The sequence below is a fragment of the Aythya marila genome (genome assembly GCF_965140915.1).
Source record: "Aythya marila genome assembly, chromosome: 2".
Lineage (NCBI taxonomy): Eukaryota > Metazoa > Chordata > Aves > Anseriformes > Anatidae > Aythya > Aythya marila.
In genome coordinates, this window is record NC_139043.1 from 30,026,561 (window position 1) to 30,054,383 (window position 27,823).

Here is a 27,823-nt window from a genome sequence, read left to right on the forward strand (position 1 = left end):
CTCCTAAAAATGATGTTCCTGCCTCTTTTCAGCAAATAAATTCTTCTAGACACTTCTTCAGAACTGGAAATAAATGTCATTCTTTAACTGAAACATGCTTTCCTAAAGCTTCTGTGCTAGGACTCTAAAAATTGGTGCCAGTTTAGCTATTTCTGGGCAACTAACCTAGGACCCCCCCCCACACACACACACCCTACACACACTGCTGCAGTGGATGAAGCCTTATTGAGAGGCTGAAGGTGACTCCGCCTCTGTGTGGAGTCGGGGATACAATATTAGAGGTTATACCCATATAATTTAATAAATGGTTTAGTCCCCATTTTTAATAAAAAGATACCTATCCCTTGTTTGCTTGTCTGCACAGTTGCAATTTTTGAAATATTCATTAGCGTTACTGAGGGTACCCCTGCAGCTTTCTGATGCTGGCAGTGCTGAAGGCACCACTGAGATAATTTGGATATTTGTAGCCACTTGGCTTCTCATTTAAGAGGTCCATGCCGGTTGAAAATTGAAGTTGCAACTATGTTCTGTGTATCAAAAAAATAAAAAGCCAACCCTTCCCACCTGGCTAGAGAAAGGGGAAGGGGAAAGGTTTCAGAATATATCAATACAAGTTAACCTACTCCCCAGACCCAAAGAACAATTACAAGGCAAACTTTTCAACAGGCTGCTGGTAAACACTTTTGGACTAAACTAACACTTTATTTAGGCAGCTGCTAGCAGGCTGGACTGCCCCATGGGATTATAAAACTGCCTATACTCTACCTCCAAGCAAAGAACTAATTTGACACAATTTTGCCTAGCTGACCCCCTCTCCTCATCCACCCCCAAAAGATTTCAGCTTCTAGTTAAGAATTGTCCAGAAGGTATTTTTATTCATTGGGAGCTGCAGTCACTGACACAGTTTCTTAGCCTCCGAAATCGGCAATCTCACAGAAATGCTGTCATGGGCACTGCTTTATACTGATTTACGTCCCCTTCATGCAATGCTCTCCTTTTCTTCCAGACATTTACCTGTCTGACTTCATGAGGCCTGCCACGCAGGCAGCCCAGGGGAAAGTGCTGCCATAGGGGTAGAGGCCCCACACCTGGACCTCCAGGGCAAAAGTTTAACTTGCTGATAAATACCACAGACACTCGGTAACTCTACGAATAAGGTAAGGAAATTTGCAGAATATTGGTAGGAGGGAGAAAGGGAGGATTAATATAGGAGGAGCAAACTGTCTTGCTTTAGTGTTTGAGGAGAAAAGGTGAGGCAGGAGGAAGAGATCTCCCCACTCCCCTGCCCCCAAAACAAACAGAGGCTTAGGGCTCTCTTAACGAGGAAGCAGTAACCTCATAAAAATTAAACCAACTGGGATCTAAAACCCATGGATAGCATAACATGATCACGAGGGAAAAAAATCTGAAGAATTTGTAATCCCCCTATACCGGATCTGGCAGCATCCAGGACCCCAGAGAGAAAGGCTTGTTCTTCATGTGCATTAGCTTGTGGTGTTACAGTCCTGGGAGGAGATCAGGAGCATTTGTTCCTACAGTTACTTACAAGGTATGTGGCTCCAAAGGCTCCCAGGCAGGGTGTAAGGGGAGGCAAAACCTCCTTGAAAGTCTTAATGTAAAATCAAGCCTGGGAGAAAACTTAAATTGTATTCCTACCTGGGAATTATCAATAGAGTTAAATGGGAAGAAAAGAAAGCTGGCCACTAAATCAGGGTCTGTGTGCTTTTCTGAGGACAGGAGTTCCATTTGCAGCAATTTCCAAAATTTAATTTAAATTGCAAGAGGTAATGGCTAAGTACTACAAAACTTCCATTACTAAAATATCCAAGTGAGATAATATCCCAGCGTTTTATACACACGCAATTTTGACTTCAGGTAAATTAGCAATGTGGGGGTTTCAGGTCTGGATTTTAATAGGATGCACAGACAGAAATACAATGAAGAAAACTTTGGAAATTCTAACAAATATATTTGGCAGATATAACACTCATCTGTAAAATAAACTTTTTTTGTGCATGTATGTTCTGTTTTAAAGGCATGAAATCTAGAAATTTAGGAAAGCATGTTGACAGCAAAAAACAAACAGGAACTGATTCTGATTTATCTCCCTCTTATACGGAAGTTTCAAGTCACATCAACCTAGTTTGGGTTTTGGTTTTGCTTTGTTTTGTTTTGTTTGTATGTTTTCACACATATTCATACAAAGAGCTAATAACCACCTACATGTGAGAAGGCAACTGATCTTGTACCTGCAGCTGAACAAGAAGTGAAAGAAGCTGGATTTAATATCTGGTTCTGCCATTATTTGTTTGTAACCAAAACATCTTTTTGGTGTTAGAAGATTTCTTCTAGTTTTAAGTATCTCAGTCTTCGGAGCCTACCTTCAGAGGCTCATAATCAGTGTGTTAATTTGCTTCCCTGTAAAATAGGAATATCCTCATAATAAATGAACATCATAATAATAGATTACCCTTAAGGATAATCATGCCTGTCTGTCAGTTAGCTACTGAAGAGTATGTGAAAGCAAGAGAAGCCAATAAATAATGGACTACACAGTTACCTCTCTAGCATAAATTAAACAACTAATTTAAAATATTCTTTACAATTTGTTTTTATTTTAGCAAATCTCAAAGACAGGCATCAAAAGGAAGAAAACTGCATTTCCAGCAAATGATTTTTAATTTGTTTCTGACTTTTACAGTAAGAACATGCATACATTCATAAAACAAGTACACGCTAACGCAGGCTAGCTAATGGGATTTTTGTTTACTTTGTTGGAAGAATGAGACTGTCACCATCCCAGATGTATGTGTCTTTCATACTTCCATGCTAAATTTTCAAGAATACTCACCAGTAAAGCAACTCTAACAATCTTAACCTAAATCTGTTAAAAAGTGAGGCTGAAATCTAAATCCTTAGTCTACTACCAAACTACAAAAAACACTGCAAAACCCTGCATTCTCCACTGTAAAAGGTGCAGGCCACTGAAATGAGTCAACAATAATACTCAGCTCACAAGTTTTTATCACTGATTCAACAGGGGAACAAAGAAGCCATTGTCAAAAGTGGTTACGTCTGGGAACAAAAAGTCAGGACTTAAATAAGTAGCCTGATATTTAAAGACTCTTAGAAAAGTGCTCTTTTTGAAGCTGGTGGAATTTTGACCACCTGCAACCAGGCTCTGATTTTCAGCACAGACGTTTAAAGGCTTCTGCCACTTTAAGCATCCTTTCTGTAGAGGGGGCTCACAATGGAATACACAGAACCATTACATACATTACACATATTTTCTGAACCTCATCATTCCTGATGTTGTGTGATTATTTTACACATGAATGCAACCAGTAAGACTGAAAACTACATGGCGTGTACATTTCCTATATACTGAACATACAAGTACACTTTGAAAATGCGCACTTGTACAAATCTGGCTCACAAATGCTACTCTCAAATACTTAAAACTTCTGTACTTTTCTAAATATTGGCACTGTTTTGAAGTTCCTTATATCTCCATTTATGTTAGTACTTTAGTTATGTGAACTTTGCTTTACGGATGGGTTAATAAGAAAATATTGCACTCAGTTTCAGCAAGAAGACATTAGAGTATGAAAAAAGGGGTTATCTTTTTCAGATATACATTAGAAGCAGAAAAGAAACAATATTTGAGCAAAGAGGATCAAATTAGTAAGACTGGGAATTGTTTTTGCACATGTAAATTTTTGAATGTCCTTGATGATGACTCATAACATATAAATTTAAAGACAACAACCTGGCCAGTCAGTAACCTTCCTATTCAGAGACTGCAGGACTTGGCAGTAAATTTGCTAAAAAATATTTCACTACATTAACTTACTGGCAACCACATTTGCTGAATAAGTTCATAAACAGTCACAGGAAAAAAAGGGAACCAGAAATAAAGTTGCTAATCATTCACTCTTTTCTAACATGCATAATCCTCAGTTTACAGAAAAAATAGATACATAAGAAAAAAGATATCCTTCACCAAGACAGTTCACTTCTCTTTTCACCTCAAATCAAGGTCCAACTGTAATCCAGAAATGGGTAAGAGTAATGTGTCAAAGACACGGAGATCAAGAGGAATAAGTAAAAGGAAAAGAAAACTTCTTAGGCAAAAGACTAGAGCAGATGCCTTTAAAAAGGAATCAGTTTTCCATTTACAAGGTTAGACTAGTTTGGGTTTATTTCTGGAAAAAGCATTGACCATTTCTAAAACCTGAAAAGCTTAACTTGCCTACTTAGTACACTGAGTAGCTAGTCTAACAAATATCATAATTTATGCATATTTAACAGCTTATAAAAAGTTCCACCCAAATTACTTCCCAGCACTGAAGTGCACAACAAAAGTGACCACAACAAAAGGATAGAGAACCTCAAGCAAGGGGCATATTTTCCTGTATGCTCACTGAGGCTACCAAAATCGGTATTGCATGCCATGAATGTATCACTAACTGTCCAACACTTAATGGATGTTTTGAGGACTGTCACTCTCTCCTGCCTTTTTTTCCTTCTACACCCTTTGAAAACTTCACGGCAGTCTGTAGGAGAGCCTGACTTCTGTCTTCTGTTGCTGATGCAGCAAGCAGTAGGAAAAAAAAAAAAAAAAAAAAAGACACAAAAACGATACAGCCTGTAAATATGTTTTACCTATGGAAACACAAAATAAACTGAAGCAGACTCAGCTTGCAGACTGCCTCTTTATTTTACACCATTCCAGAACTCGTGGATTTTCAAATCATTATTTAGGCTGTTCTTGGAATACAAAACACTTTTTGCAAAAATACTGCATGGAAATCAGTTTAAAGAGAATAATGATTTTGTATCAAACAATCACAGAGACCCTTCAGTCTGCCTTGTTTGGTTTTGATTTCTCTGTGAAAATACAGTAGAAAAAAAAATCTGCATACTTTGTTTAATACAACTGGAGCTGAACAGATGCTCTAATACATATACATGCTCCTGATGAAATTAACTAAACAACTATCTGTTTTAAAACAGAAATAACTGTTGTGTTAAGAAAATACTGCCGTGACTACAAGTTACAGCGTGAGGCTTGCCTGTATTTCCACAGATGGGATCTTCACAGAGTCCTTATGAGGATGGGAGGAGGGGAAGCTTCCTCAGAGAGGAAATGAAAGTTTTTTTCAAAACTAAAAATCCAACATTTTGAATAAAATGTGTTTAATGCTTTTTGTTTTTATGTAAACAGACCTCAGGAAGTGATCTGACAGCCTTAAGAAATTACCATTTGAAAGAAAAAAGGTCTACATGCTTCATCTTTGATCTACGAGACAGATTTATCACAGGACAGGATGACTGAAGTTTATTCATTAGCTGATAAACTCCACATGCAACCCAAGCCTTTAATCTGCAATAAAACAGCAAATGAGGATGGGGCTCTGAGGAAAGAGCACCAAGTCAGCTTGGTCTAACAAGGACGGGCGGGTGGAAGGCCAGGGGAGGACAGGGTGACAAAAGTCCCACAACAACAGCGCCATCCAGTTGCTTAGGATCCTCCGTACATCAGTGCTGGAAACCACGGGTTTCACAGCCTGGCCCTGTGGTTAAACCACATCTACGTTAAACCACATCTATGGTTGCATTGTCACAACTGGGACGCCCAGGGGTACCTCACAATTAGCAATAAAATTCCCATCACGGCATGTGGAGCACTCTGAAAGGAACGGCTTCAACTTTAAAAGTTTGAGAAAGAAAAAGCCACGTGCTCAACGATGCCCTGTCATTTGTTTCACAGAGCTATTGCCACCGCAGGTACTTGCACAATTTGTGACCCAGTGCCACTGCTACAATTCAGGAGAACCTAAATCCTTCTTCTTTCAAAGGTGAAAATGTAGCACCAAAATACAGTCAGAAAATCATATAAACAGAAACTAATTTTTAAAATCAAGGCAAATCAACATTTTTTCCCTGCCATTTAGGTCACAAATTAAAGGCCTTAGAATCCACCAGTTGCCTCTTGGTAAAACTTTTCCAAGAATTAAATCTTGCAAGATAGAACAGGTCACAACTCCAGTAGAATTAAATATTTCCAAAAATCCTCTAGAGGAAGGAGTAGGAAAAATAATTCATATTAGCATAAACTAATGCCCAGCAACAAACCACAAAACGAGCCCACAAAGTTCTCTGAAAGACACCAATTCCAAACATATTTTGATTAAGGAAAGAAAGAAAGAAAGAAAGAAAGAAAGAAAGAAAGAAAGAAAGAAAGAAAGAAAGAAAGAAAGAAAGAAAGAAAGAAAGAAAGAAAGAAAGAAAGAAAGAAAGAAAGAAAGAAAGAAAAAGAAAGAAAGAAAGAAAAGGAAAAAGAAAGCAAGCAAGCAAAGAGTTGATAAAAGTTTCAGTCCTGCTTTAAACAAAGGAAACAAGTGCTCAGGAACACAATGAAAGAAGCAAGGCTATCTAAGGGAACCTTGAAGGGAGATAGGTGGTCAGCATCGACTCCTCAGTCTGACCTCTCCAGCTCTTACAACAGCAATTGCATTGGACTCTTTGTAAAATGCTTTTGAGATCTCTAGATAAGTGATCATTAAGAAAGCTGTATACCTCACAGCAGAGTGATACATGCATTTCTGCACCTACTTCAAACCAAGAAACAAAGACGTTAAGCAACATGCCCAAGGTCATGCAAAGCTAAGGGCAAACTTACAGAGCTCTGACTCTCACAGCCGTTTAAGAAGAATCTGTTAGTTGGGCATACTCTAAAACAAATAAATAAATGTATCTGTATTTGACAATGTCTGACCTATGAAAGGAAGTAGTTTTAAAGTTGAGTGGCAAGAAACAAAGCACGGCTGCAGCAGAAAGCCCTAACAGGGAATAGCTGAGTATCAAGAACTAGCACCACCCTGTAGGATATTTGTCAGACTGTCACCTGCAGTACCATTCTTGCAGAAATACACTTAAAGAAAATGTAATTCCAGCCACGTAGTCTCTAAAGAAAAATACACCAACAACAGAAATGAAAAAAAGAAAATAAAAATTAAAAAAAGAAAACTAAAAGCACACTGGGTGTGTGCAACTTGCCACACAGAAAACCAAAATACTACCAACTGCGATTTCTAGGACACTGTGCACTACCAAGATATGACTACCAGCTGCCTATGCACTGAATCATCATGTTAAAAATGCTGACATTTTTTCAGTCCACTATGTTTTTTTCTAGAAGCTGCAAAATTAAACTATTCTACAGCACAAACAAAACCAAACCCAGTAAACAGATCTCCTTTTAACTTTGTTAGGTCCATCAGAACTTACATTATTCTGGTATTTTCTATTTCATTTTATTAGCATATTTCTTCTCCAAAATATGTAAAAATAAGTGAAAATTAAGCTCCACAAACTGTTCAAACCAGCTCTTGTTATACTAAGGCAAATAGGAAATGCTCTTCAGGTTGTAAAATTCACTTTTGAAACTTAAGTCACAGAAAGAGAAAGAAAATAAAACAAACAGAACATTTTTCTCCTGATGGTGCAAAAAGCTGTGCATGATCTTATATGCTGCAAACATGTAAATAAATATTAAAGCTTTTCCTCATTTAAACTGCATTTGGAATATCCTTAGCCATTAGTTAAAATGACAGAAGAATACAGCTACCTGAAGCCTTTGTAAAGAATCTCTCTTTAACAGGCTTTTAAAGATTGCAAGCTAGAGCATCTAAAAAGCACATCCCTGAATAATTTAAGGCTCCTGGCATCTACATTGAAAGAGCTCTTTTGCTAAACCTGGAGAAAAAAAAAAAAAAAAAAGAAAAAGAGAGAGAGAAAGAGAGAGAAAGAATAAGGGTCTTGAAAGATCAGCAACAAAGTCGCTGCTAAAAAGTATTATTCCTATCTTAAAGTTTAATCAGACATGGAGGAGCAGGGATTTTACAGCCAGCCCTTCCCATTTACTGTCAACAGATGTGGTCTAACATTAACACTTACCCCTTGGCAGTGTTAAGTTAATACTGTGATGGCCAGGGAAATGATACAGGCACAAAAGGAAAGAGCAGGAAGGACACCGGTCAAGAACACGAAGCACAGCACAAATCTTCATGAGCATAAATTCAATAATAAATAGTGAAAGCAAGATTTTATCCAGAATTTTAAATAGTAACCAATGTTTTAGGGCAGAAGAAGAAGGAGGAAAAAAGAAAAAAAAAAAAAAAAAGAACTCTAGAAGAACAGACCAATGTAAATACAAATTATTTTAAAATAGCAAAACATGATTATGCTATTAAGACAACAGGCAATCTGGTTTGGTGCAGGGTAATCCCCGTTTATAACCAATAGCACCAAGGTCAAATTACAAATCAGTGCACTGTTGACAATACTAAGTTTTCTCTGCCAACTAAATCCTTTAGACATCAGCAAATCCTACCTACTTCCTCCATCCAAAACCATCCAAACAATAGGAGCAAGCAATCTTCACCTCAACAGCTATTAACTTCGAGCAAACTGAAAAATTTATTCATTTTTACTCCCAGATTGGAAAGTCCTTGCTGTTCTATGGTATCTGAAAACCTTGCCACTGATTACAGCCAGTTCAAGATCTGGCTCCTCCTCAGTATATGAAAATGGACTGGCAACAATAGGAAACCTTATCTGAGGAAGTTAACACAGGTTATCCTTCTTGACATGTAAATAGAGACCTTATAAGGCCAGAAAAACAGCTTTTAACTAAGAATTCAGAAAAAATGTATCCTATAGTCGTTAAAAAAAATATCAAAAAGCTGTTTTTCTTGGTGAAACAGTCTTTGCATTTTTGCTTTATGCCACTTTTCACATAATTGCTGGAAGAAGAGACATTTGTTGGTAGCTTAAAACATAGCAAACAGGTCGGCTGCTGCATGAAGTACAGAAACAGATTCAAGAGAGGGGCAAAACCACCCTGCTTAGTACAGAATGATTCCTTGCTCTTTTTTGTGGAATTTGTATATCTTTAAAGAATAGACATGAAAGAGTAAGAAAATTACACTATTTAATATGCAATTTCCATAATTTTTCCTGCGTAATTGCAAGATGAAAACATCTTGTGATGCATTTTTCTCACACACAACTTAAAAAGTTCAGTTACTGCAGAAAGCAGAAGGTTAAGAGAAACTAAATGGTGATTTGTTTTTCAAATTTCAGCAGAACAGACTGGTTGTTATCTACTCTTCATTCTTCTCACTCTGAGCTAACCTAAAAAACTGTTCTTTGTAGTATGTATTCAAGGTTAAAAAAAGAAGTATAATAAAAAAGTAATACAAGATGGACAAGACAGGGCTTTGGACACTGAAAAAAAAAAAAAAAAAAAAAGGTTTATAAGTGTAGACATGTCTAAGATTTCTCTAGGAGGAAGAAACTTTTCCCAAAAGGCACACTGGAATAACAAAATAAATTCAGCTTTAAAGAGGCAAAATGAAGTTTAAAGCATTAAGGGGAAGCTTAACTAGCTAGATCCTTAGTTGTTAGGATATATATAATTCCAGCAACGTCAATAATATGACATGAAGTTATGCTAACTGTTGATCTCACTCGTAGTATCTAGAGCCCACACCTAACTATAAATACATATATTATGTTTGCTTTTTAAAAACTGATTGAAGCTTAATAGCAACTCATAATTGAAATATTCATGGTCCCAAGTTAGCTTTGAAGTTAAATCCCTAAGTGGATAAAGTGGACTGTATATCTAATCTAAACTAAATGTTTCCCTTAGTTACTAATACAAATGCAGTTTCACTAGTTCAAATCATTATTACAGAAAAGAAATGAAAAACCCATGGCACTTTAAGGGGCATTTAATCCTGCTCAGTGCCAGGACACAGCACATGTTCTTGGCAGTATCACCTATTCTGCTGCCTTCCACATCTTTGCTTCCAGATTTGACTACCCTGGTTCTAACTAGGCAAGGTTTTAACCAGAGTTTCCCAGAACTGCCACTGTTACATCGTTTCTTACAATTTCTTTCAAATGTTGCAAGTTTCAATTTAAGACCTACCTCAGTTTTAAAGCCCATTTTTCAAGGAATTAAACTAGAAGTAAAATGTAACTAAGATTATACCTGAGCTGTAGCTGTTTCAGAGGAGCACCTACTTTTCTTTACATATTCTGCAAATCACATTAACCCATCTCCTTTATCTGTACATGGCACCATAAATGAGATTTTTTCAGAAAATTTAAATGAGGCCGGAGAAGAAAAGTGCACCAAAAATGTATGGTTTGCTTGCATCTGCACCAGAAAATGACTACGACCTTCAATGGTTTAATACTTGTGTCCTTCACCATTTAGGGCCTAAATGAGTGTATCAGTACTGAACCTACAAAGGTCATTTTTTGCAATGAAAACTTACCCATCCTCTCCCGAAAGAGAAAGAGAGGGAGAAAGAGAGGGAGGAAGAGAAAGAAAAGCCAAGTGCTTCTGCCAGATTCTTGCCAGTAACAGGGTTAACGCTGCTCAGACTTACAGATTATATATAGTAAGTAATTATAATACAGTTTGAAGGCAGGTTTGGATCCTAGAGAAAACAGTCACAACCGCGGCACTTTTGCAACAGTAATTTCCCCATGGCTTTGGTTATGTTCATCTCCATTCCTGTTTTGCAGAGCCCTCAGCTACATACATTATATACAAGTGTATGTCTGAAACTCCGTAACCTTTGCCAGAGTAACTCTCCAGGAAGCTCTCCTGACCTTTACTTAAGATAAAGAAAGCAACTGAAATGAAGAAATAAATGTTCCTTTGATAATACTGTGTAAGCTGTGGCTAAGGAACTTTGAAATACAACAGCATTAATGAAATAGCTATATTAGGAGAATTTCTTTATCACCAAAAGCAGTGACAAGCTTCAATGGGGCTTTTCATTCACAGTTCACAAATTGTTTTCCAAGAATCATTGACTTGTTGTGTAACAATAATTGTGGGCTAATAGAAGCCCTAACTGTACTTTGTACTCTTACACAAAGGATGTATGCATACATGACTACATTTGGACACAGCTCCATATGTAGGATAAAGTATTTAATTTTCAATGTATAGAACAGTTTCAGCTTTCATATTATATTAAAAAATAAAATAAAATCTGTGAAGGCTGAGGTGGGAAAAAAAAAATGTTACAAAGGGTAACTCTAAAAGTGACTGTGCTTGCTGGTTGGTATATATAGAGGAACTTGTAGGGAAAAACAAAAACTAGGTATACTATCAGCATTCCGGGGAAGACATTTTTTTTTTTTCTTTTTCTCCATGAAATGCTGTCACATATGCTCCATATATTGTTAAAACTGTTTCTAAATAACTGGAAAAATCCTCTACAAGACCTATACCAAAACTTAACAATTCTGAACTTGTTTTTTAGGGGTTAAAGACTATTGTAATGCATTTTTTTCTGATCTCTCAAACTTTAATCCCAACATATCAGTACATGACTGTCTTTAACAGCTATCTGGTTTAGTGAACTGCAGTAATTCACTCTGATAGGATAAATTATTTAAGTTATTTAGCAAAACGGAAAAGCTACCATGCGCTCTGCTGCAATCAGCAGACACTGTTTAGAAGAGACCTGATGATGGAGAGAAGACTTGCCGTGAGTAAGAAAGATGCGTGAAGAAGCTGCAAGAAGCCTGTGACTTGGTCACACAGCATCTCTCATGCCGTATCTTTGAAATGCCCTTGAAACCACCTAAAACCACAGACCAGCACGTACAGTATTCTGCTTACCAGAATAGTAGCAGTTTAGCAGGTATGGGCAAGATTTGAGGGACACAGGTTAACAAAATAACTCTGGGGACATGTTAGTAAAATAGCAAACAACACAAAGCATCCAACTTAATACAACTCCTGCTTTTTTGCTTTACTTCAAAGCAAAATGCCACATGCTAGAATTACTTAAAAATGCTCCAGCAGTGTCTGTACTTGATTATGTGCAGGCATTTATGTATTGGTACACAAAACCTATCAAGCAGCCCAATTTCTGCCCGGTATAGTTGTCTCCTACGTCCCTAACATCTGACTTGGGCCAACGTCCACCTCCTCATACCCTAGGGACAGAGAAAGCCCCTCTGCCTCTAGGCAGGACTTTTCCCTTGCTTCCCTGGGGTTGGAAATGACACTTGCTGGCCCCCTCTAAAGGTTATACCTTCAGACCAAAGAGCCATTTTGGGCTCTTTCTTGATAATCGCCGCTTGCTTTATCTATTCCTTGCACTGATGTCACTGCCCAGCAAAAGGCACCATCACATGATTACAGATGACACAATAAATAACAAAGAGCCAAATATAAATATACAAGTACGAAAGCGATGATTCATACTATACTTACAACTTTCAGCCTGATAGTCTGGCACAAACTGCTCGTCATTGTCAGGTACCTGAGCTGAAGAAAGGAAAACAAAAACAAACAAAAAAACAACAAACAAACAAACAACAAAAAAAAAAAAAAAAAAAAAAAAGGAAAGAATTAAAAGAAGCCATTAAAGCATAAATAAAGACTCTTGTGCTTAATTTGAAGCGCTGCCAAGGTTAAAACTAGGGTTTTCATTTCTGTCACTGTTGGGCATGAAAATCAGGCAAAGCGGACAAACGCTGGGATGAAGCCGTGTGGTGCAGCGGCAGCCCTGAGCAGCCCCGGCACAGAGCGATTGGGGCAGGAGGATGTGAAGGCTGCTCCTGGCACCCGCCCTGCCTCACCGCCTGCACCAGGGTCTGCACCTGCCATACCACTGCTGAAAACCAGCAGTGCTCATTTGCAAAACATTTACACAGGAAGTCTGAGTAACACCAAATCTTAGCGCTTAACACCTATGCATCTTTAACCCCAAGCCACCGCATCTTCGGCATACTTCAAAACAATTCCAGTTTTTTGTGGCAGTCAGCCAACACAGTAGGGTTCTTTTTGTTATTATTTTAAATACTCAAAAACAGCTATTTCACTAGACCACAGAATTTTGCTGGTTCAACAACAACATTTCAGACATAAAAATATATACATATATATGTTTATTTATTTAAACAAGAATCATTATTAACATACATTCATCTTCTGCAAGATCATCTTTGCTTTTAAACTTTCATCAGAAATGTGAGCTACAAAATACAATCCTGGCCTGCTGATAACATAATTTTGCTTCTGTGGTACCACAGTTCCTTTTCACTGTGTACCTAGGACATTAGCCATACTGTCTTGAAAACTCATTTGAACCATTTAAGCTGAAATACTACTGTACGTATGTTACAGGTGAGTACATCTGAATACCGGCAGAACATTACTCTAAGAAACGGCATCCTCAGAGCATGACTGGTCCTGGCTACATCCTACGGGAGATTCATCTTACCATGTCTGAACTTTGTCATCTTTTGCTCAACACATGCTAACTACAATCATCACAGCAAAGCTTCATAAAATATGTTTGAAAATATTTTCATTTACACGGTTCTTGTCTAAAGACAAGCAAATAATTCATATGATCTTAATTAAAAGTTAGCATCTGCCATGATCCAGTTACCCAACAAAATTCAAGAGGCAAATACTGGTTATATAATCATTTATTGAAACAGTGACTACCAAAACATGAAATACAGTAAATGATAAAATATAACTTTAATGCCCTTCAGAACACTTTCTAGTTTAAGACACATATCTTCTCTCTCATATATGTACAATTGATACTAGTTTTAGCAGAATATATTTGAATTACAAATATAGATTTAATTATAATTACTCACAATTCTATTGAATGTGCACTACAGTACTCTTTGTGGACCAGATCTCCACTCCTTACTCAGGAAATATTTCTAATGACTTATCTGGAAGGTTTTTTCCTGGGTAAAGAGCTCAGAATCAGGCTCATCATACCAAAAAATTATTTGCTCTCATTTTTAAAACAAATGTTCCAGTGTCTTAACTGCAGAAAATACCTCTTAAGAACAAATGACCTTGGGAACTCTGCAAACACAGATTTTAAAGGAAGTGAGAGTAAGGTACATGAAGGGTAATTAACATTACTCTGAAAAAAAAAAAACACATAACTATTGTTGTGTTGTGGTTTGTTTGTTTGTTTGTTTGTTTTCAAAAAACATTACAGAGACTTAGAAGCCAGTGTCTCTGAGGATGTTAGCTCCTCAAAGTTTGAATCTGTATAAAACATTCATTTTACCAAACCAAATACTCCCAGGACTTTTGATGTTTTAATTTTTTTGATGTTTTAAATTTCTCTTTCCTCCAGAGAAACCACAGGACTCCTATCAGAAATGAACTCAGGTATACAACATGAGTCCATATATTAACACCCCGTAATTTCTGACATTTGATGTAATTTGCTACATTCAAATGTTAGGCATTTTCCTAACAAAAATGCCAACTATTTGACTGCCACTGAAGAATCCAATTATGAAAACAAGGTTTTCTACTTTAAAATCAATTACTATGTTTTTTATACATTCCTGATTGTTTTTGAAAGGTTTGTACTCTAAACATTTGGAGTTTAAAGCAATTCTATCAAGTAATTTCGTGTTTACAGAAGACATATCCCACACATTGTTCTTAAGCCAGCTATCATTTTCGAATGCAGCAAGGAGGTTAGTATGACTCTAATGTTTTTTTTATACACATATGAGCATATATATATATGTTAATTGGTGAAGCTGGGATATTTGAAAAAGGCTAAAGAAAACAAAACAAAAAAATCCCTCCTGTTGAAATCAGAAGGCTACATTTAGTGATTATAGAACTAGAACAGCAATCTCATATAAGTTTCTAGATCATATTCTGTGCGTCGGGCTGCTTCACCGGTGCTTTATTCTGGCTTTAGCAGTTTAATGTGACTTACTTCAAGTAAATCTGGTACTTACTATGTTAGGAAATGAAGTCTGTTTTTTTCCCAGTGAAAGAGTAAGAAAAAATAAAATACATCTGGTTGAATCTTCACACAAAACCAGTTTATTACTTATGCCAGAGACACCGGCATTACCCCTGATGTGCTCTGGAGTAAACAAGAAAAATACACTTCGTTCATGGATCTCCAAATTTCATGAAGACATATTTAATAGAAATCAAGGTACATCAGTACGGTAGAAACAGGTGGAGACTGTGCTGTCAAAATGTATTTTAAACACAATACTGACATAGCCTTAAAAGTCTCCGTAGGACAAGGAATACAGCAAGCTAGGAAGTGTTTAAAACCCTGCCAAATATAAACAAAACAAAGAATAACATCCAAAATGTTCAACCCAGGAACATACTTTTCCTACTGGAATCTATTTTTAATAGCATCAGTACCTTACAAATAAGCACAAAAGCTTATAAAAAGAAATTAAAAGGACCCACTAACTTTTGGAGATGAGAAAGTAAATTATTCCTTCATTTAATTTTTTTGTTTGTTTGTTTGTTTGTTTAAGTTAGCAGAATTGCAACTTACACATGATTATATTGCATAAATGCAAGTGACCGTCAACCCAATACATAGCCTTTTTCCGACAGCATCTTGCTGTGAGAAGGCAAATGGTTTGGATACATCATCCCATTACTCAAAGGAAAGAGTGCTTTTATACCTTGAGTTTGGATAACTACAGGCAGCCTTTGCAGCAAATTAAAAGGACAGGTAAAGACACTTTAACCTGAATGTCTGAAAGGAAAACATAACTTGCAGTGTTGCAACAGTCTGCACATTTATAGACGTATGTCATTCATTTCCTCTTTTCTTTTATTCATAAATATTGCAATTCAGCAAGGCTGCCATAAAATCTTCATTGGCCTTCTGTTAACATACTCAATACAGGACTAATGCATAGATCACAAAACTTATGTTTTTTTTTTTTTGTTTTTTTTTTTGTTTTTTCTTTTTCTACTTTGCCTTTCAGAGGAAAACTGAAAAAGATACCTGAAATAATCATCTAACTGAGTGAGACTATTTCCCTGACCTACTTAATTATGGGGGTTGAGAAGGGAAGTATATACCAAAAGCCTAATAAAAGGTTTTGAAGGATATTAAGCACGTGGCTTTTACTGCTAATAGCAGAAGCAGCTACTTCAGTTCATTCTGCATTCATAGCCATCAAGTCTCAGACTCCTGAAGTAGACAATATCTGCAGCACAAACTATCCAGTTCTGTCTAGATTATTACCAAAAGTTTTCTTTTTCCTCTGATTATAGCTATACCATCTCAAGAGGATTTGGGAAGTGCACAAAGATGTTAATGATGATCTCAAGGACATTATCAGTTTAGATTTTACAGTTTTACTACCTACTCAGTTAAAAACAGTTTGCCAAAAGCAAACATTTACAGCACAAAAATACATAATACTTGTTTGTAGTTTTCAGAGCTTTAAAAACCTTTAAAAAGCTGAACTGACAGCACATTTTGCAAGGGGAAAGCAATTCAAAAAAAGGAAAAAAAAAAAAAGTTTTAACCCAGAGCCTGTTAGCTTGCTTTCCCTGAAAGTAAACAAAAATAAAAAGTCTCTATTAACAAGCATCCAGGACAAGAGGAGTTAATATTTAATTAAAACCAGCTCTATCCACTGTAACAATGACCTGGAGCCAAACAAGGCAGAAGATGTATGAGTCATTCTTTCTGCCAGTGAATGAGACAGCTGATCTCTGAAGCAATTCCTCAAGACAAGCAGTCAGAACTGGAGTTCTGCCTCCATTCACAAAAACACAGTCCAGCATGAACCATGTGGCCCCAACCACAAGCTTTTCATGTCACACCCTTCCAGAAAGCTACAGCAAAGTAAACTTGAACTTTAGGCATAAACACACTGATTTCACTGCTTTGTCTCAAGATGTAGCGCAGACCTGCTGAGGAACGTATTTAATAAATGAAAAGTTAAGCGAGCTATAAAGGGTTTAAATTTAACTCTTCCTTCTCCCAATTACAAACTGCTTCCAAAAGCAAAACTACACTCCAGGGAAAGGTGTTCCTGTTAAAAAACAGCAACTTTCCAGAAAAACAAGGAGCTGCAAACCTCCTTGCTTCACTTAAAACTTTATTTTGGGTATCATGACACTTCCTCTGGTGCTGTGTTCTCTGACCTCAAGCTACACTTTTAGAGCCAAGAGACATTTGTTTTAAAATATCAGTGATTTATTCAAAGTGCCAAAAGAAATTGAAATTGACAGGAAATTATACATGGCCAGTACTGTTTTGGCTGGAGCTAAAATAAGACTTCAGGCCTCAGAAGTAATGAGTCTATTGAGTTTTCTTTGATTCATTGTCAGTTCTGAATATCTGAAAGATTGTATAAATTTTAAGTATTCCTGAAAGAGCTGGAGGGGGGGGCGAGGGGGTAGGAAGTTGATTTTTTTTTTTTTTTTTTTGTTTTTTTGGCTTTTTTTTTTCTCCAGAGGAACAACTGTTTCTAACAAAGGAACATTCAGAAGGCAACACAGTGACAAATTTCAAGATGGTTAAAAAAAAATTATTTCCCATAAGCACTGGATTTGCTGTCAAAACAACACCAAGCCCTTTTTACATAAGTGAGATGCTCTGACTAATAAACTTAAATGCAGTTCAAAACTAGCTCCAGATCTCAAAATTCTTTCTTATGTGAATAATCCCTAGGAATATGAAGATGTGTTTGAGGAATCTGCTCTTCATTTGGTGCTATACTAAAAATGAGAAAAAAAATAGCTTAGAAGGAACACTTGCATTTAACATTTTGCTACATCCCTCACGGTTTGCAAAGCCCATTATGCCTTTGAAAATTATTATTTTGAATAAAAAGAATTTACTTTTCCAGCAAACAAGGAAAACATTAAAAAGTTTATTATTATACAAACTTTCAAACTTGTAGATTTCTGGTGGTTTTATTTGTTTCTTTTTAAAAGAAAACACACACACCCTTCCCATTTTGCCTAATCTAACTTTTCTCCCTTTTTTTTTTTTTTTTGCACAAATACTTAAGATCAAGAGTTATGAGTATCTGAAAGCTGAAAAAAAAAAAAAAAAAAAAAAAGCTATTCTTTTCACTGTTTTTTACTGTATGCCCAGAGCTCGGCTATGAAGGTATTAAGGCATCCTTTCTCAACAATTTTTGCTCCTAGGAAAACATGGTTTTCCTAGGAAATAGTTGCTGAATATGGCTACATAGCATTTGCCTTACACTGGCTCAATTTTACAACTTTTTGGCAGGAGAAAACTAGTTAGTCAGAGTAAGCTGCTACACATTTTCAGTGATTTAAATGAAACCACTTTAACTAGAAACATAATTGAAGACCTCTTTAAGAACTAGAAACTAGTCATTTTCATACCTCCTCATCCTCCTCTGGTTTATTCCTTAAGGAATAAACTAGAAGTCAACATTAGATTAGGCAACACTGGTGCATCCTTTACCAAAAGAAAGGCAGAAACTAGAAGGCAGAAACTTACCTCCTAAAGTCCACCTCAAATGTGGGTATTAATTATTTATATTAATTATAAAAATAAGTTATTCTCAGATACCAAAAACCATTTTTTAGATCCTGGTAGCCGGTAGTAGCCATTCACTTAATTTAGCTAAGCTATGGTAGAGGCATGAACCCATTACCTGTAGCTATTATTTCAAACATCTTACTGTTCATTTAAGTCTTTTGTATTTTCTCAAGTCACCCAAAGAACATAATATTTTGTTTTTTCAGTTTATTACTAGCTGTAGAGCAGATTATCTACCACTCTAAGAAGCAGATACAGTCAATAAATTAACTATTTGTCTTCGCTTGGGATGCTTTTTACATATCTTTAACAGAGTGTAAGAGGAATCTGTATCTGAAAGAGTAATTTTTAATAAAAAATCTGTTTCTTGGTTAATCTATTATTCTCCCAAACCCAAATGCTTCCACCACGCAAAGGAGGCTCTCACTCACTAAGAATTTGTTTTCTCTCTTCTTTTTATTATGGAATAAAAACAGCTACCATGATGAGATAACATTAGATTAATATTTGAACCAATTTTTTCAAGTCACTGAAGGAATCGCTATCTGCCAAAACCAATCTAATTCCAAATATACGGAATCAATAAATTCATTTTATAATTTTATCACGACAAAATGTTGCCATCAAGTTATTTAAATATAAAACTAAAGATAATATCTGAATATTTGCCTTGGATAGCAAGAAGTAATTTTAACTATTTCCTTTCAAGTTTGAAGGCTGAAGCAATTATTGAAGGCTTCCCACTTTCAATTTCTGGCCTCAGGAAACAGTTATAATCTATATTCTGTCCTGCATAACAAGTGACAAGAGTTATTTAGACCAAGTTTTACATCAAAATAATTTATTTCTTTCTTGTACATTTAATGCTACACAGAGTAGAAAGCAAAACTCATTTCCATAAAAATCTACTGTGCAGCTAGCAGAACACATTTGTAAGTTTTCTGAAAGTAGCATTTACCTTGTTAATTATGGAGTAATAAAATATTAAAGAGATTACTAAATTGTTTACATTTTTTATTAATTCTTTTATATGTATGAACCTTCACCATTTTCAGTGGAAAAGAACACATTTCTTTTGTGTTTTTTTGTTTGCTACCAACTTTTCACAGGTGACGTTAAGTGTAAATGATCTCCAGGCTAGAATATGTGATGTAGTATGGATAGCTTCAGGAAAAATAAAACAAGAGCAAAACAAAAAAATCAGCAAGCATTCTTTGCATGTAATAAAATGCAACTCACTTTCTTCTCCTAACTAATAAGTAGATTTTTGACCTGGTTACTCCCCACTGGGGATCTGAACTCGTGGGAGAAACCTGGTCAGCTGCCACTGCTTTTCTTAAAAAGGGTCAAGATGTTTTAAAATTTCATGGTCATTTCCCTGGCTCCAGAGCATTATGAAAAGAAATATGTAAACATTACTGATGCTGCCAAATTGGCAGACTTCTAGCCTATGAAGGTCCAGAAGAACATAAATGGACACATCTAGCAATGGGTAAACAAGTCTGATTTCAAAATCTGTTTCCTGGCTAAGCTCATCCATGTAGACATTTGAGCAGAGCCACAATATCCTCAAGCACTAGCATGTTATAAAGACTACCAAAAGTAGTTGGTTGGGTTTTGTGTTTTTGTTTTTTTTGGTTGTTTTAATAAAATTTTGTGCTCAATTTAATAAAACAGTATTTGATTTTCTCATCTCGACTCTTCTAGTTTTAGCTTAGCCTTTAGAAAAGCTGTGCAAGGTTTATGTTTTATGGAACAGCTAAAAACATGGCATGGCCTTAAACTTACAGATGAAGTATTTCTGGAACACCAAAAAATCTGTAATATTTTGTTTTAATATGTTGTCAAAAAAATATTATTATAACACACAGCAGCTTAATGCTTCTATATGAAAACACAACTTTTTCCTATTTTTTAAAATTATTTTTGAATACTTACCAGATGATGCTATCTGCATTTACAAAGGCTTCTCCACCTAGCTGACATAGGACTAGACACTTTTCTTTCTCAAATCCTGTCTAAATTTATTAAGTGAAGTAGGCACAACTAAAGGGAAAAGAATGCTTTGAAACAATTCATTCTTGTCTAAAATAAGCATTTCCCCATTTGCCATTACAGTAATTTATGTACCTGTAGAAATTATTAAGTCCATTTTATATTCCATATTATTTTTCAAACTTACATTATCTTCACATGCATTATGAATCTTCCTGCATTTTTCTGACTTATGATCAAAGATATCAAATCATTTTCAGTAACAAAAACATCTATGCCAATGAAAATTCAAAGTAAAAGTTCTCCTCTCCATCCAAAAATAGTATCTTTCTAATAGTATTTTAACATACTTCTGGCTAGTTAAAATGAATGAACTGATGCAAAATAAAGAGATCCTTAGTAAAATTACCACAGAGAGACAGTTACAATTATATCTGATCATTACACTACAAAAAAGAACTAAACAAACAAACAAACAAAAAACTATCTTGTTGCAGGACATTCTGTTTCCAACGACCAGGAAAGAATCATATGAATTCATAAAAATACAACCTCACTTCCATTAATTTAAAAAGGACTTTTTGATTACACGAAAAATAACTAAATGCTAAAAATAATGCTAGGAGAATAAGAATGTCAGCAGAATAAACAGTACCCCACAACTTATTTGTAGGTTAAGAACTTGACTAACTACATATAAAGCTGTTAAAAAAAATCAGTATGTAGCCAAGTAGTCACCAGCAATATTTCCCTCTTTCTATGAAAACCAGCAGCAAGCAGCTCACCCCAACATCTCTCCCTTCCCACAGAAGCTGAATATCTATTCTATAAACAATTGTGCATAGTCCAGTCCCTAATAAAAAATAAACATATGTGAATACCCACATTCATTTAAATCAGGACAAATTTGGAAAAATTATGTTAGCATGCATCAAAATTAGATTTATTTCAGAAGTTTACATTCAAATTTAAACCAGCAATATTAAGAACAGAAAATGTATAAAAATCTTTGTGCTTGAAATAAACAGTACAGTAAATATAAAGGGAAAAAATATCAGAAAGCATTGCTGAATAGAAAAAAACACTTCAACAAGCAGAAAGCTCCTCTGCATTTTGTTAAAGTTATCTTACAGCAGCAGCTCATCTTTTTGTTACTGGTAAATGAATCTCTCAATAGCTACTCTAAATTCAGATTTCTAAATTATTGTTTTTAATCCTTCTCTCTTCAGCAGAATGAGCTCTGAAAGATTATTCAAAATACTTAAAAGCACAAACAGGTGTAAAAAAGACCGATGTCAGTTCTCTAATCATCCAATACACAATCTCACAACTACAAATAGGAAGAAAAAAATAGCATGCAAAATATTTTAAGCTTTCAGTAAAAAAAATAAAATAAAGAATTAGTACTTTTAAAGTATTCCATACACACCTAATGTTCTGTGTTGTGAACAAGGTGGAAAGAAGACACTTGCACTTAAATCTTGAAGCATCCCGTCCCGATGAACCCAGAGAAACTAATTTCTGCCATCAGAAAAGTACTCCACCAGAACACCAAATAATTATATGTGCTGCTCTAAAGGAAACAGCAAGCCCAGTTCTGGCTGTATGTAGTCTCTCGAGGTACAATAATATAAACCTGATCAATTGCAATTAAAATCTGAACAGAGGCTTAGAACTTGAAGTCTTGGTGCATTAGTTCTTGCCAAAAGCAGATGTGATTGTGAGCTGGAAGCAATTTCTCCTGGTAATTTGTGATGACACTGGGTAGAGCAGCCCCAGAGTCCCCAAAGACAAACTCATCAGAGGCTCTAATGTATGCATGACACATGAGGTGGCTCTTTTAGAGCTCAATTAATTGGGCTGAACATTAAGACAGCAAGTTCAGGACTTTTTTTTTTTTCTTTCCCTCCAGAGTTGTTTTTCCTCTTTTTACAAGCAGTTTTTTCCCTTACCTTCTGCAAGCCATGTCTCCTGTAATTGGCTCAGATCTTGAAAGAGTTCTGCGAAAAGATGAACACAGGGATAAAAGATTCACACCTTTAATCTCTTCATAAGATTAAAATATATTCAAAAATATATTTTTTTCCCCTGAAGAATATGTGAATTCTATTTTGGCAATCAAACATATAGACAAATTAGATATTTTCTGGTTGCGGTTAATGATTTTTCTACACCTGTATAACAAGTACTTACTGTATTATTTTACTGGCTCTTGAAATAATAACCAGAATATTCATCAAGTTCTACAAAATAACAGGCTTATTCAGCAACACAGAGAAAAGTTAAAACTGCTGGTATTTCTAATACAGGTGAACTATTTCTCCTTATAAATCCCAGGCCTCCTCCTGCAATATCTGTCTCTCTTGGAATTTAATGCAAGCTGTGCCTGAGCAAAGACTGAATATTTTTATTAGCAGGGTCATAATGATCATATAAAAATTTTGAAGCAACGACCTGAGGTGCTGCAACAGCAAACAGAAATGGAAAACCTTTTGTACTTCCCCTCATGTTTTACCATATATGACAGGAGAATCTCCACTATTTCCTTTATACTGTACTTACTGTACTTCTTTAAAGTGAAACCACTTTCTCCATGGACTGAGTTCTGCAGCAGCATAACCTTTTTGCAGTTCACTGAAATCAGTTGGTTATAATGGGTGCATATCAGAGCAGCATTCTGATTATTTGCAAAGCTCAGAAACTCAGTTATGAAAACTCTGTTTATGGACAGCTAAGTAGGATATTTGAACTGACAAATGGTTTATTTTTAATTTACTGTATTTTGCGAATGACTTCCTCTTTTATGAATGCTGACATATAGCTATTTACATATACTTAAATGACAGAAGCTATTCATTTATTTTGTGGACTGATACCTCATGTTCGTTTTGGGAAATCACTTCGCTGACAAGCAGAAAGTGGTTTTCTTTTGCACTTGCCCTAGAATAAACTTTTGCAATATGCAAATAATTAAGGTTTTAAAAGCATATCATGGTGTCCTCATCCTGATAAGATGGATGTAGGACTAAGATTTAGGCCCCTATATACTCTCCTGTATGTCTTTCATAATTACTGACTGACCTTTTAACCTAGAGAAATGTTAACTAGACTGCAGATCTCAAGCACCGGTTACGAGAGCAGCTACTGATGGGACTAAGTCACAAACCTCTGGCTCTCATCTTCCATTCTAGGCTTCCTTAACTAAATTTTCCAGGGCTTTTAACCCTATCAGTGTTATGCTGGCACTGGAACAGTAACAGAAACAACAGGAGTTTGACTACTAGCAGAAAAGCTAGAGTGGTCTCCACACCAGCATTCCCACTCCTGCAACCACCAGTGAACACACAACAGCGAAAAAGATGTTAGAAGCCTAGAGGAAATATGGAAAGCCCTGAATCTCATGAGGCCTAAAGGTGAAAGAGCCAGGTGAACTCTCTCTGTGACTTGTGTCAGACGCTGCAAAGGCTTGGCCTCAGCGCATGACATCCATGTGCCACATGTGCAGCGAAACCTAGATGCAACTGGCTAAGTCAAGGAAAAGAATATCAACTTTATCAGTTTTTGCCTTTGCCAGTTTGCTTTGCAACTGTAAATGAAATTTTCTTGTCTTGTTTATTCAGATTGATCTAGATAAATATACCTCAAAAATAAATTAAAAAAACAGCTCTCAGAAAGCTTCTCTGCATTAGTAAGTAAGAGGGAGGAGAGGAGAGTAGAACAAGCCCTCACCTTCTGAATCATGAGCCAGGTCTCTGTTAATGAATTTTCTTTTCCTGACATTTGTCGGTCTCTCATTACAGTTTCTCCCACGCGGATTCTATAAACAGGAAAGATCAGTTACTTTAGAAATCTGAGTTGTGTTTTGTTGTTGTTGTTTTCTTTTTTTTTTTTTCCATTTAATTAAGAATACTCAAAGCCAGCATGAATTCTTTAAGTTTTCAAACAGGGAAATGATCGTCTTACAGCCTCCAGCTTCTAGCAGAAGATGCTGAGTATGTAACATCTTCCAAAAGATTCCTGTGTCTAAATGCAACACATTTCTAGCTATCCATGTAGACAACTATTTGTGCAGATACATATGTAATGTGTTCGAGTAGCAACACAATACCAACCATGTATTTTTAGCACCTAAAGCACACAAACCTACACAATAGCACATAGATCCTCTCTGCATACGCTACGCAGGAGAATCCAAATATAAGATGCTAATTGATAGCTTTGTTTCCCTCCTGTGTTACTTATAAAATTGTTTTCAAAGTCCTGAAAGCAAAGGAAAAATAAAATGTTAAGGTTTGCCTCAACTTCATTCTTCTGAGTGTTGCAGGCAAATGCAGCCAGAAACTTTGAATGCAGCTGCTGCTCTTGCCTCTCTGATCCTCTAAGCATGTGCATGATTTTTTAATCATCCCAAAACTGTCTTTAAAAGAACACGATGCTTTATTGAAATAACTAAGAAGATAAGCCCATCTTGTAGGCAAAGCTCCCAAATGAAGAGTCGCCCCTACGGCAGTAACAAAGCAGATACTCTGTCTGCAAAACTCCCCCACAGAAATAAGTCGGAGTCAAGTTTATAAACACCAACTTCGAAGTGATCACTCACATTGGTGACCATGTAAGGCACTTGCTGGTCATAAAATCCATCCATCCTGCGGTTCTTCCACAAGTCTTAGCCCAGTGTTTTATTTACTGGGCATTGGATCTGGAGACTTCCTCGGGATCTGGCCTCCAGTCAGCCTAGAGGGGAATACAAGATGGCTTTTAGGTTTAAAAAAAAAAAAATCATGAATGAACTGCTCGAATTTGCATAGCTAATTAACCTCAAAGAGTCCCATTCATAAAAACAACCCTCCCTTCTCTGCCTTCACCTGGGTTCCGCACTTCTGCCAGGAAAACAGGGCGCGAAAGCCCCGGGAGGCAGGAGCGGAAAGGCAGGCGAGAGGCAGGGGCTGCTCACACTCCCCCCGGAGCCCCAGGCGAGCCGTGCGAGTGGCAGCCCCGGCTCGCAAACGTGGGCTCGGCTCGAAATGGCGATCGGCGCCGCACACCTCACGGCAGCGCCCGCCGGCCGCCGCCACGCACACCCCCACACATGCACCCCCACGCACCCGCACCCACGCACACACACACACACACCCCCACACGCACCCCCGGCCACCTTCTCCCCCACGATCGCTTTCTCGCCACCCTCCAGCACCGCGCGATCCTCAGAGGCGCCGGGCAAAGTTGCGGGGAAGACCCACCTGAAGGCCACGCGCGGCGGTCGGCTGCGAAAAAATTCCCTCCAAATTTAATAAAAACATTAATTATCCCCCGGCACTTCCCCCTCGGAAGCGGCGAGCGCCACTGACAGAGCTCAATCCCGTGGTTTTTCCTCTCCTCCTCCTCCAGGGGCCCCCGAGCCGCGCCGGCGGATCCCCGCCGCCCATTGGTTCCCCGCGCCCCCCGCCGGATCGCCGGATCGCCGCCCGCCGCCCGGCCCCGGCCCCGGCCCCGGCCCCGAGGGCGAACCTCAGCCCTGCCCTCGGCTCCTCCGCCGGGGGGCTCGGAAATCACAGCTCGGATGCGCCGCCGTGCCACCACACCGATCCCGGGATCCTGCTGCGGCCGCGCCACGGCCGCCACAGCCCCCAGGTGGCAAGGAAAGCCCCGGTCTAACCCCCCACCTCACCCCCCAACCCTCCAAAAAATAAAATAAAATAAAGTTTAGCCTCCCTGGCTCCAGAAAGGCAAGAAAACACCCTCCCCCGCCACACTCTGTCCCGCTTTTTCTGATGGCACAGCAGTCCCACCAAACTTCGAGGAGCCCAGAGGTGAGGATGAGGTGAACACAGCAAGAGGCTCACGGCACTTCAGAGGCTTTGCACCGCTCTGTCACGACCCCGTGGCATCCCAGGGTTGTTTATTATTATTATTATTATTATTATTATTATTATTATTATTATTATTATCAGTAGTACTATTAGTATTATTGTTGTTGTTGTTATTGTTCTTGTTGTTGTTACTGTTATTATATTTTAGCTGAATCATAGAAAGCAATTGTTACTTCTCCTAGGATGACACAATTTCTAGGTTTTGTGGACAGAATTTGGCTGCATCGAGGCACCAGAGTGAGTGAGTGTGTTTTTTGGTACAGTAGTGCCAGGATTGGAAAAGCTCAGGATTTCTGATGGCTTCTCAAAGTAAGTTTCTTTCTCTGCATAGAGTGGCTGTTGGAAGGCTGTGTCTGAATACACTTGCATTTTCTGAACTGCCAAAATTCAACAAAGCAGGTTGTGTGGTTTCATACAGCAGCCATACCTATGCTTTGAGCACAGATTTGCAGGTATTGCAGCAATCGGAGGGCATAGTTAGGACTCCTGACAAGGGCTTGCTGTGAGATGCAGTTTCAGATTTTTAAGATCTGATGCAGTTTCACAACCAACAGACAGATCCCTGAGTGACCAGGTCCAACTTTGCTCTCAGCCATTTCCAAGTTTGTTTGTTTGGTTGGTTGTTTTTTACAGCTAAGTGTGTAAAGGCAACTAAAGAAATCTCCTTTTGTTCGGATTGCCCACATTGGTATTAACAAAATTTAGTTTACTTCTTCTAGATTAATTTGTATTGAAAATGACAGTTGTTTCTCTATATTCTGAAGTATATTACTTTCCTCTGCAACTTTTTCCCCTCTCTGCTCTGTTCTGATCTCACTATTCATACTCACTTGCTACTGGTCCTGTCCAGACAACGAAGAGTGAAGACCCATGTTGCCACCACATCCTCCTTCCCATACTGCATTTTCAGGAAAAATCTCCACGACCTGCTGTTGGCTTTCTGTGTTCTTGCTGCTGCCATTTCCCCACATGCATGCGAGCACACCTGGAATTACAGGAGGGTATTTGATTATATTCTAAACCTCGTATAAACAGGTAATAATTCAATTGTGTTCTTGGCCAAATCTCTAAGTTGCTGCTCCTGTACATCACTTCTGTGGTATGTAATAAAGAAATAAAAATCTACAGGTATAATAGCAGTTTCCTGGATAATGATTCCATCATTCTCTTAGTTACACCCATGCCCAAACTAGAGCAGCTGCTGAGTCAGGGGAACATGATGGGCTTGGAAGACAGTGGGCTCTGGCTACAGATCTGTCCCCAAGGAGCACCTGGCATTAACCCACAGACCAGCCAGGTTAGCTGCCTTTGGCAGAGCTGATGAAGCTCTCTGGTTGTCTGTCCCATCCTGTCTGAGCCACTCATCAATCAGCTCCCGAAACACAAGACTGTCTAGTCTAAATCCAAATCAGTGATGGATCGCCTTCCCTCTAAACAGTGCACTAAAGATTGTTGGTGTGTATGTTCCCCAGATGAAGTTTCTGAGGGACCTCAGACCCATCAGGTGTTTGTCACTGCCTGTGGATTTAGCTCAGCTTCCCTGCACTGCGG

The 27,823-nt window shown here is 37.6% G+C and overlaps 1 protein-coding gene across 2 annotated transcripts in view; it reads right to left on the reverse strand.

Moving 5' to 3' along the window:
- ETV1 (ETS variant transcription factor 1) overlaps positions 1-25,781 on the reverse strand; it is a 67,051-nt gene extending 41,270 nt beyond the window's left edge. The window contains exons 1-5 of one of the 2 annotated variants that reach the window (XM_082752183.1): positions 25,643-25,781; positions 25,003-25,136; positions 24,132-24,219; positions 22,355-22,402; positions 12,320-12,373 (exon numbers count right to left, since the gene is read on the reverse strand). In XM_082752183.1, coding sequence (XP_082608309.1) covers positions 12,320-12,373; positions 22,355-22,402; positions 24,132-24,219; positions 25,003-25,047 — 235 coding nt within the window. In that variant the 5' untranslated portion in view covers positions 25,048-25,136; positions 25,643-25,781. Of the gene's footprint in view, positions 1-12,319; positions 12,374-21,831; positions 22,330-22,354; positions 22,403-24,131; positions 24,220-25,002; positions 25,137-25,642 lie in introns of those variants that run through there. The other variant, XM_082752184.1, reaches the window with a different exon arrangement.
- Between the last annotated feature and the right edge of the window lie 2,042 nt (positions 25,782-27,823).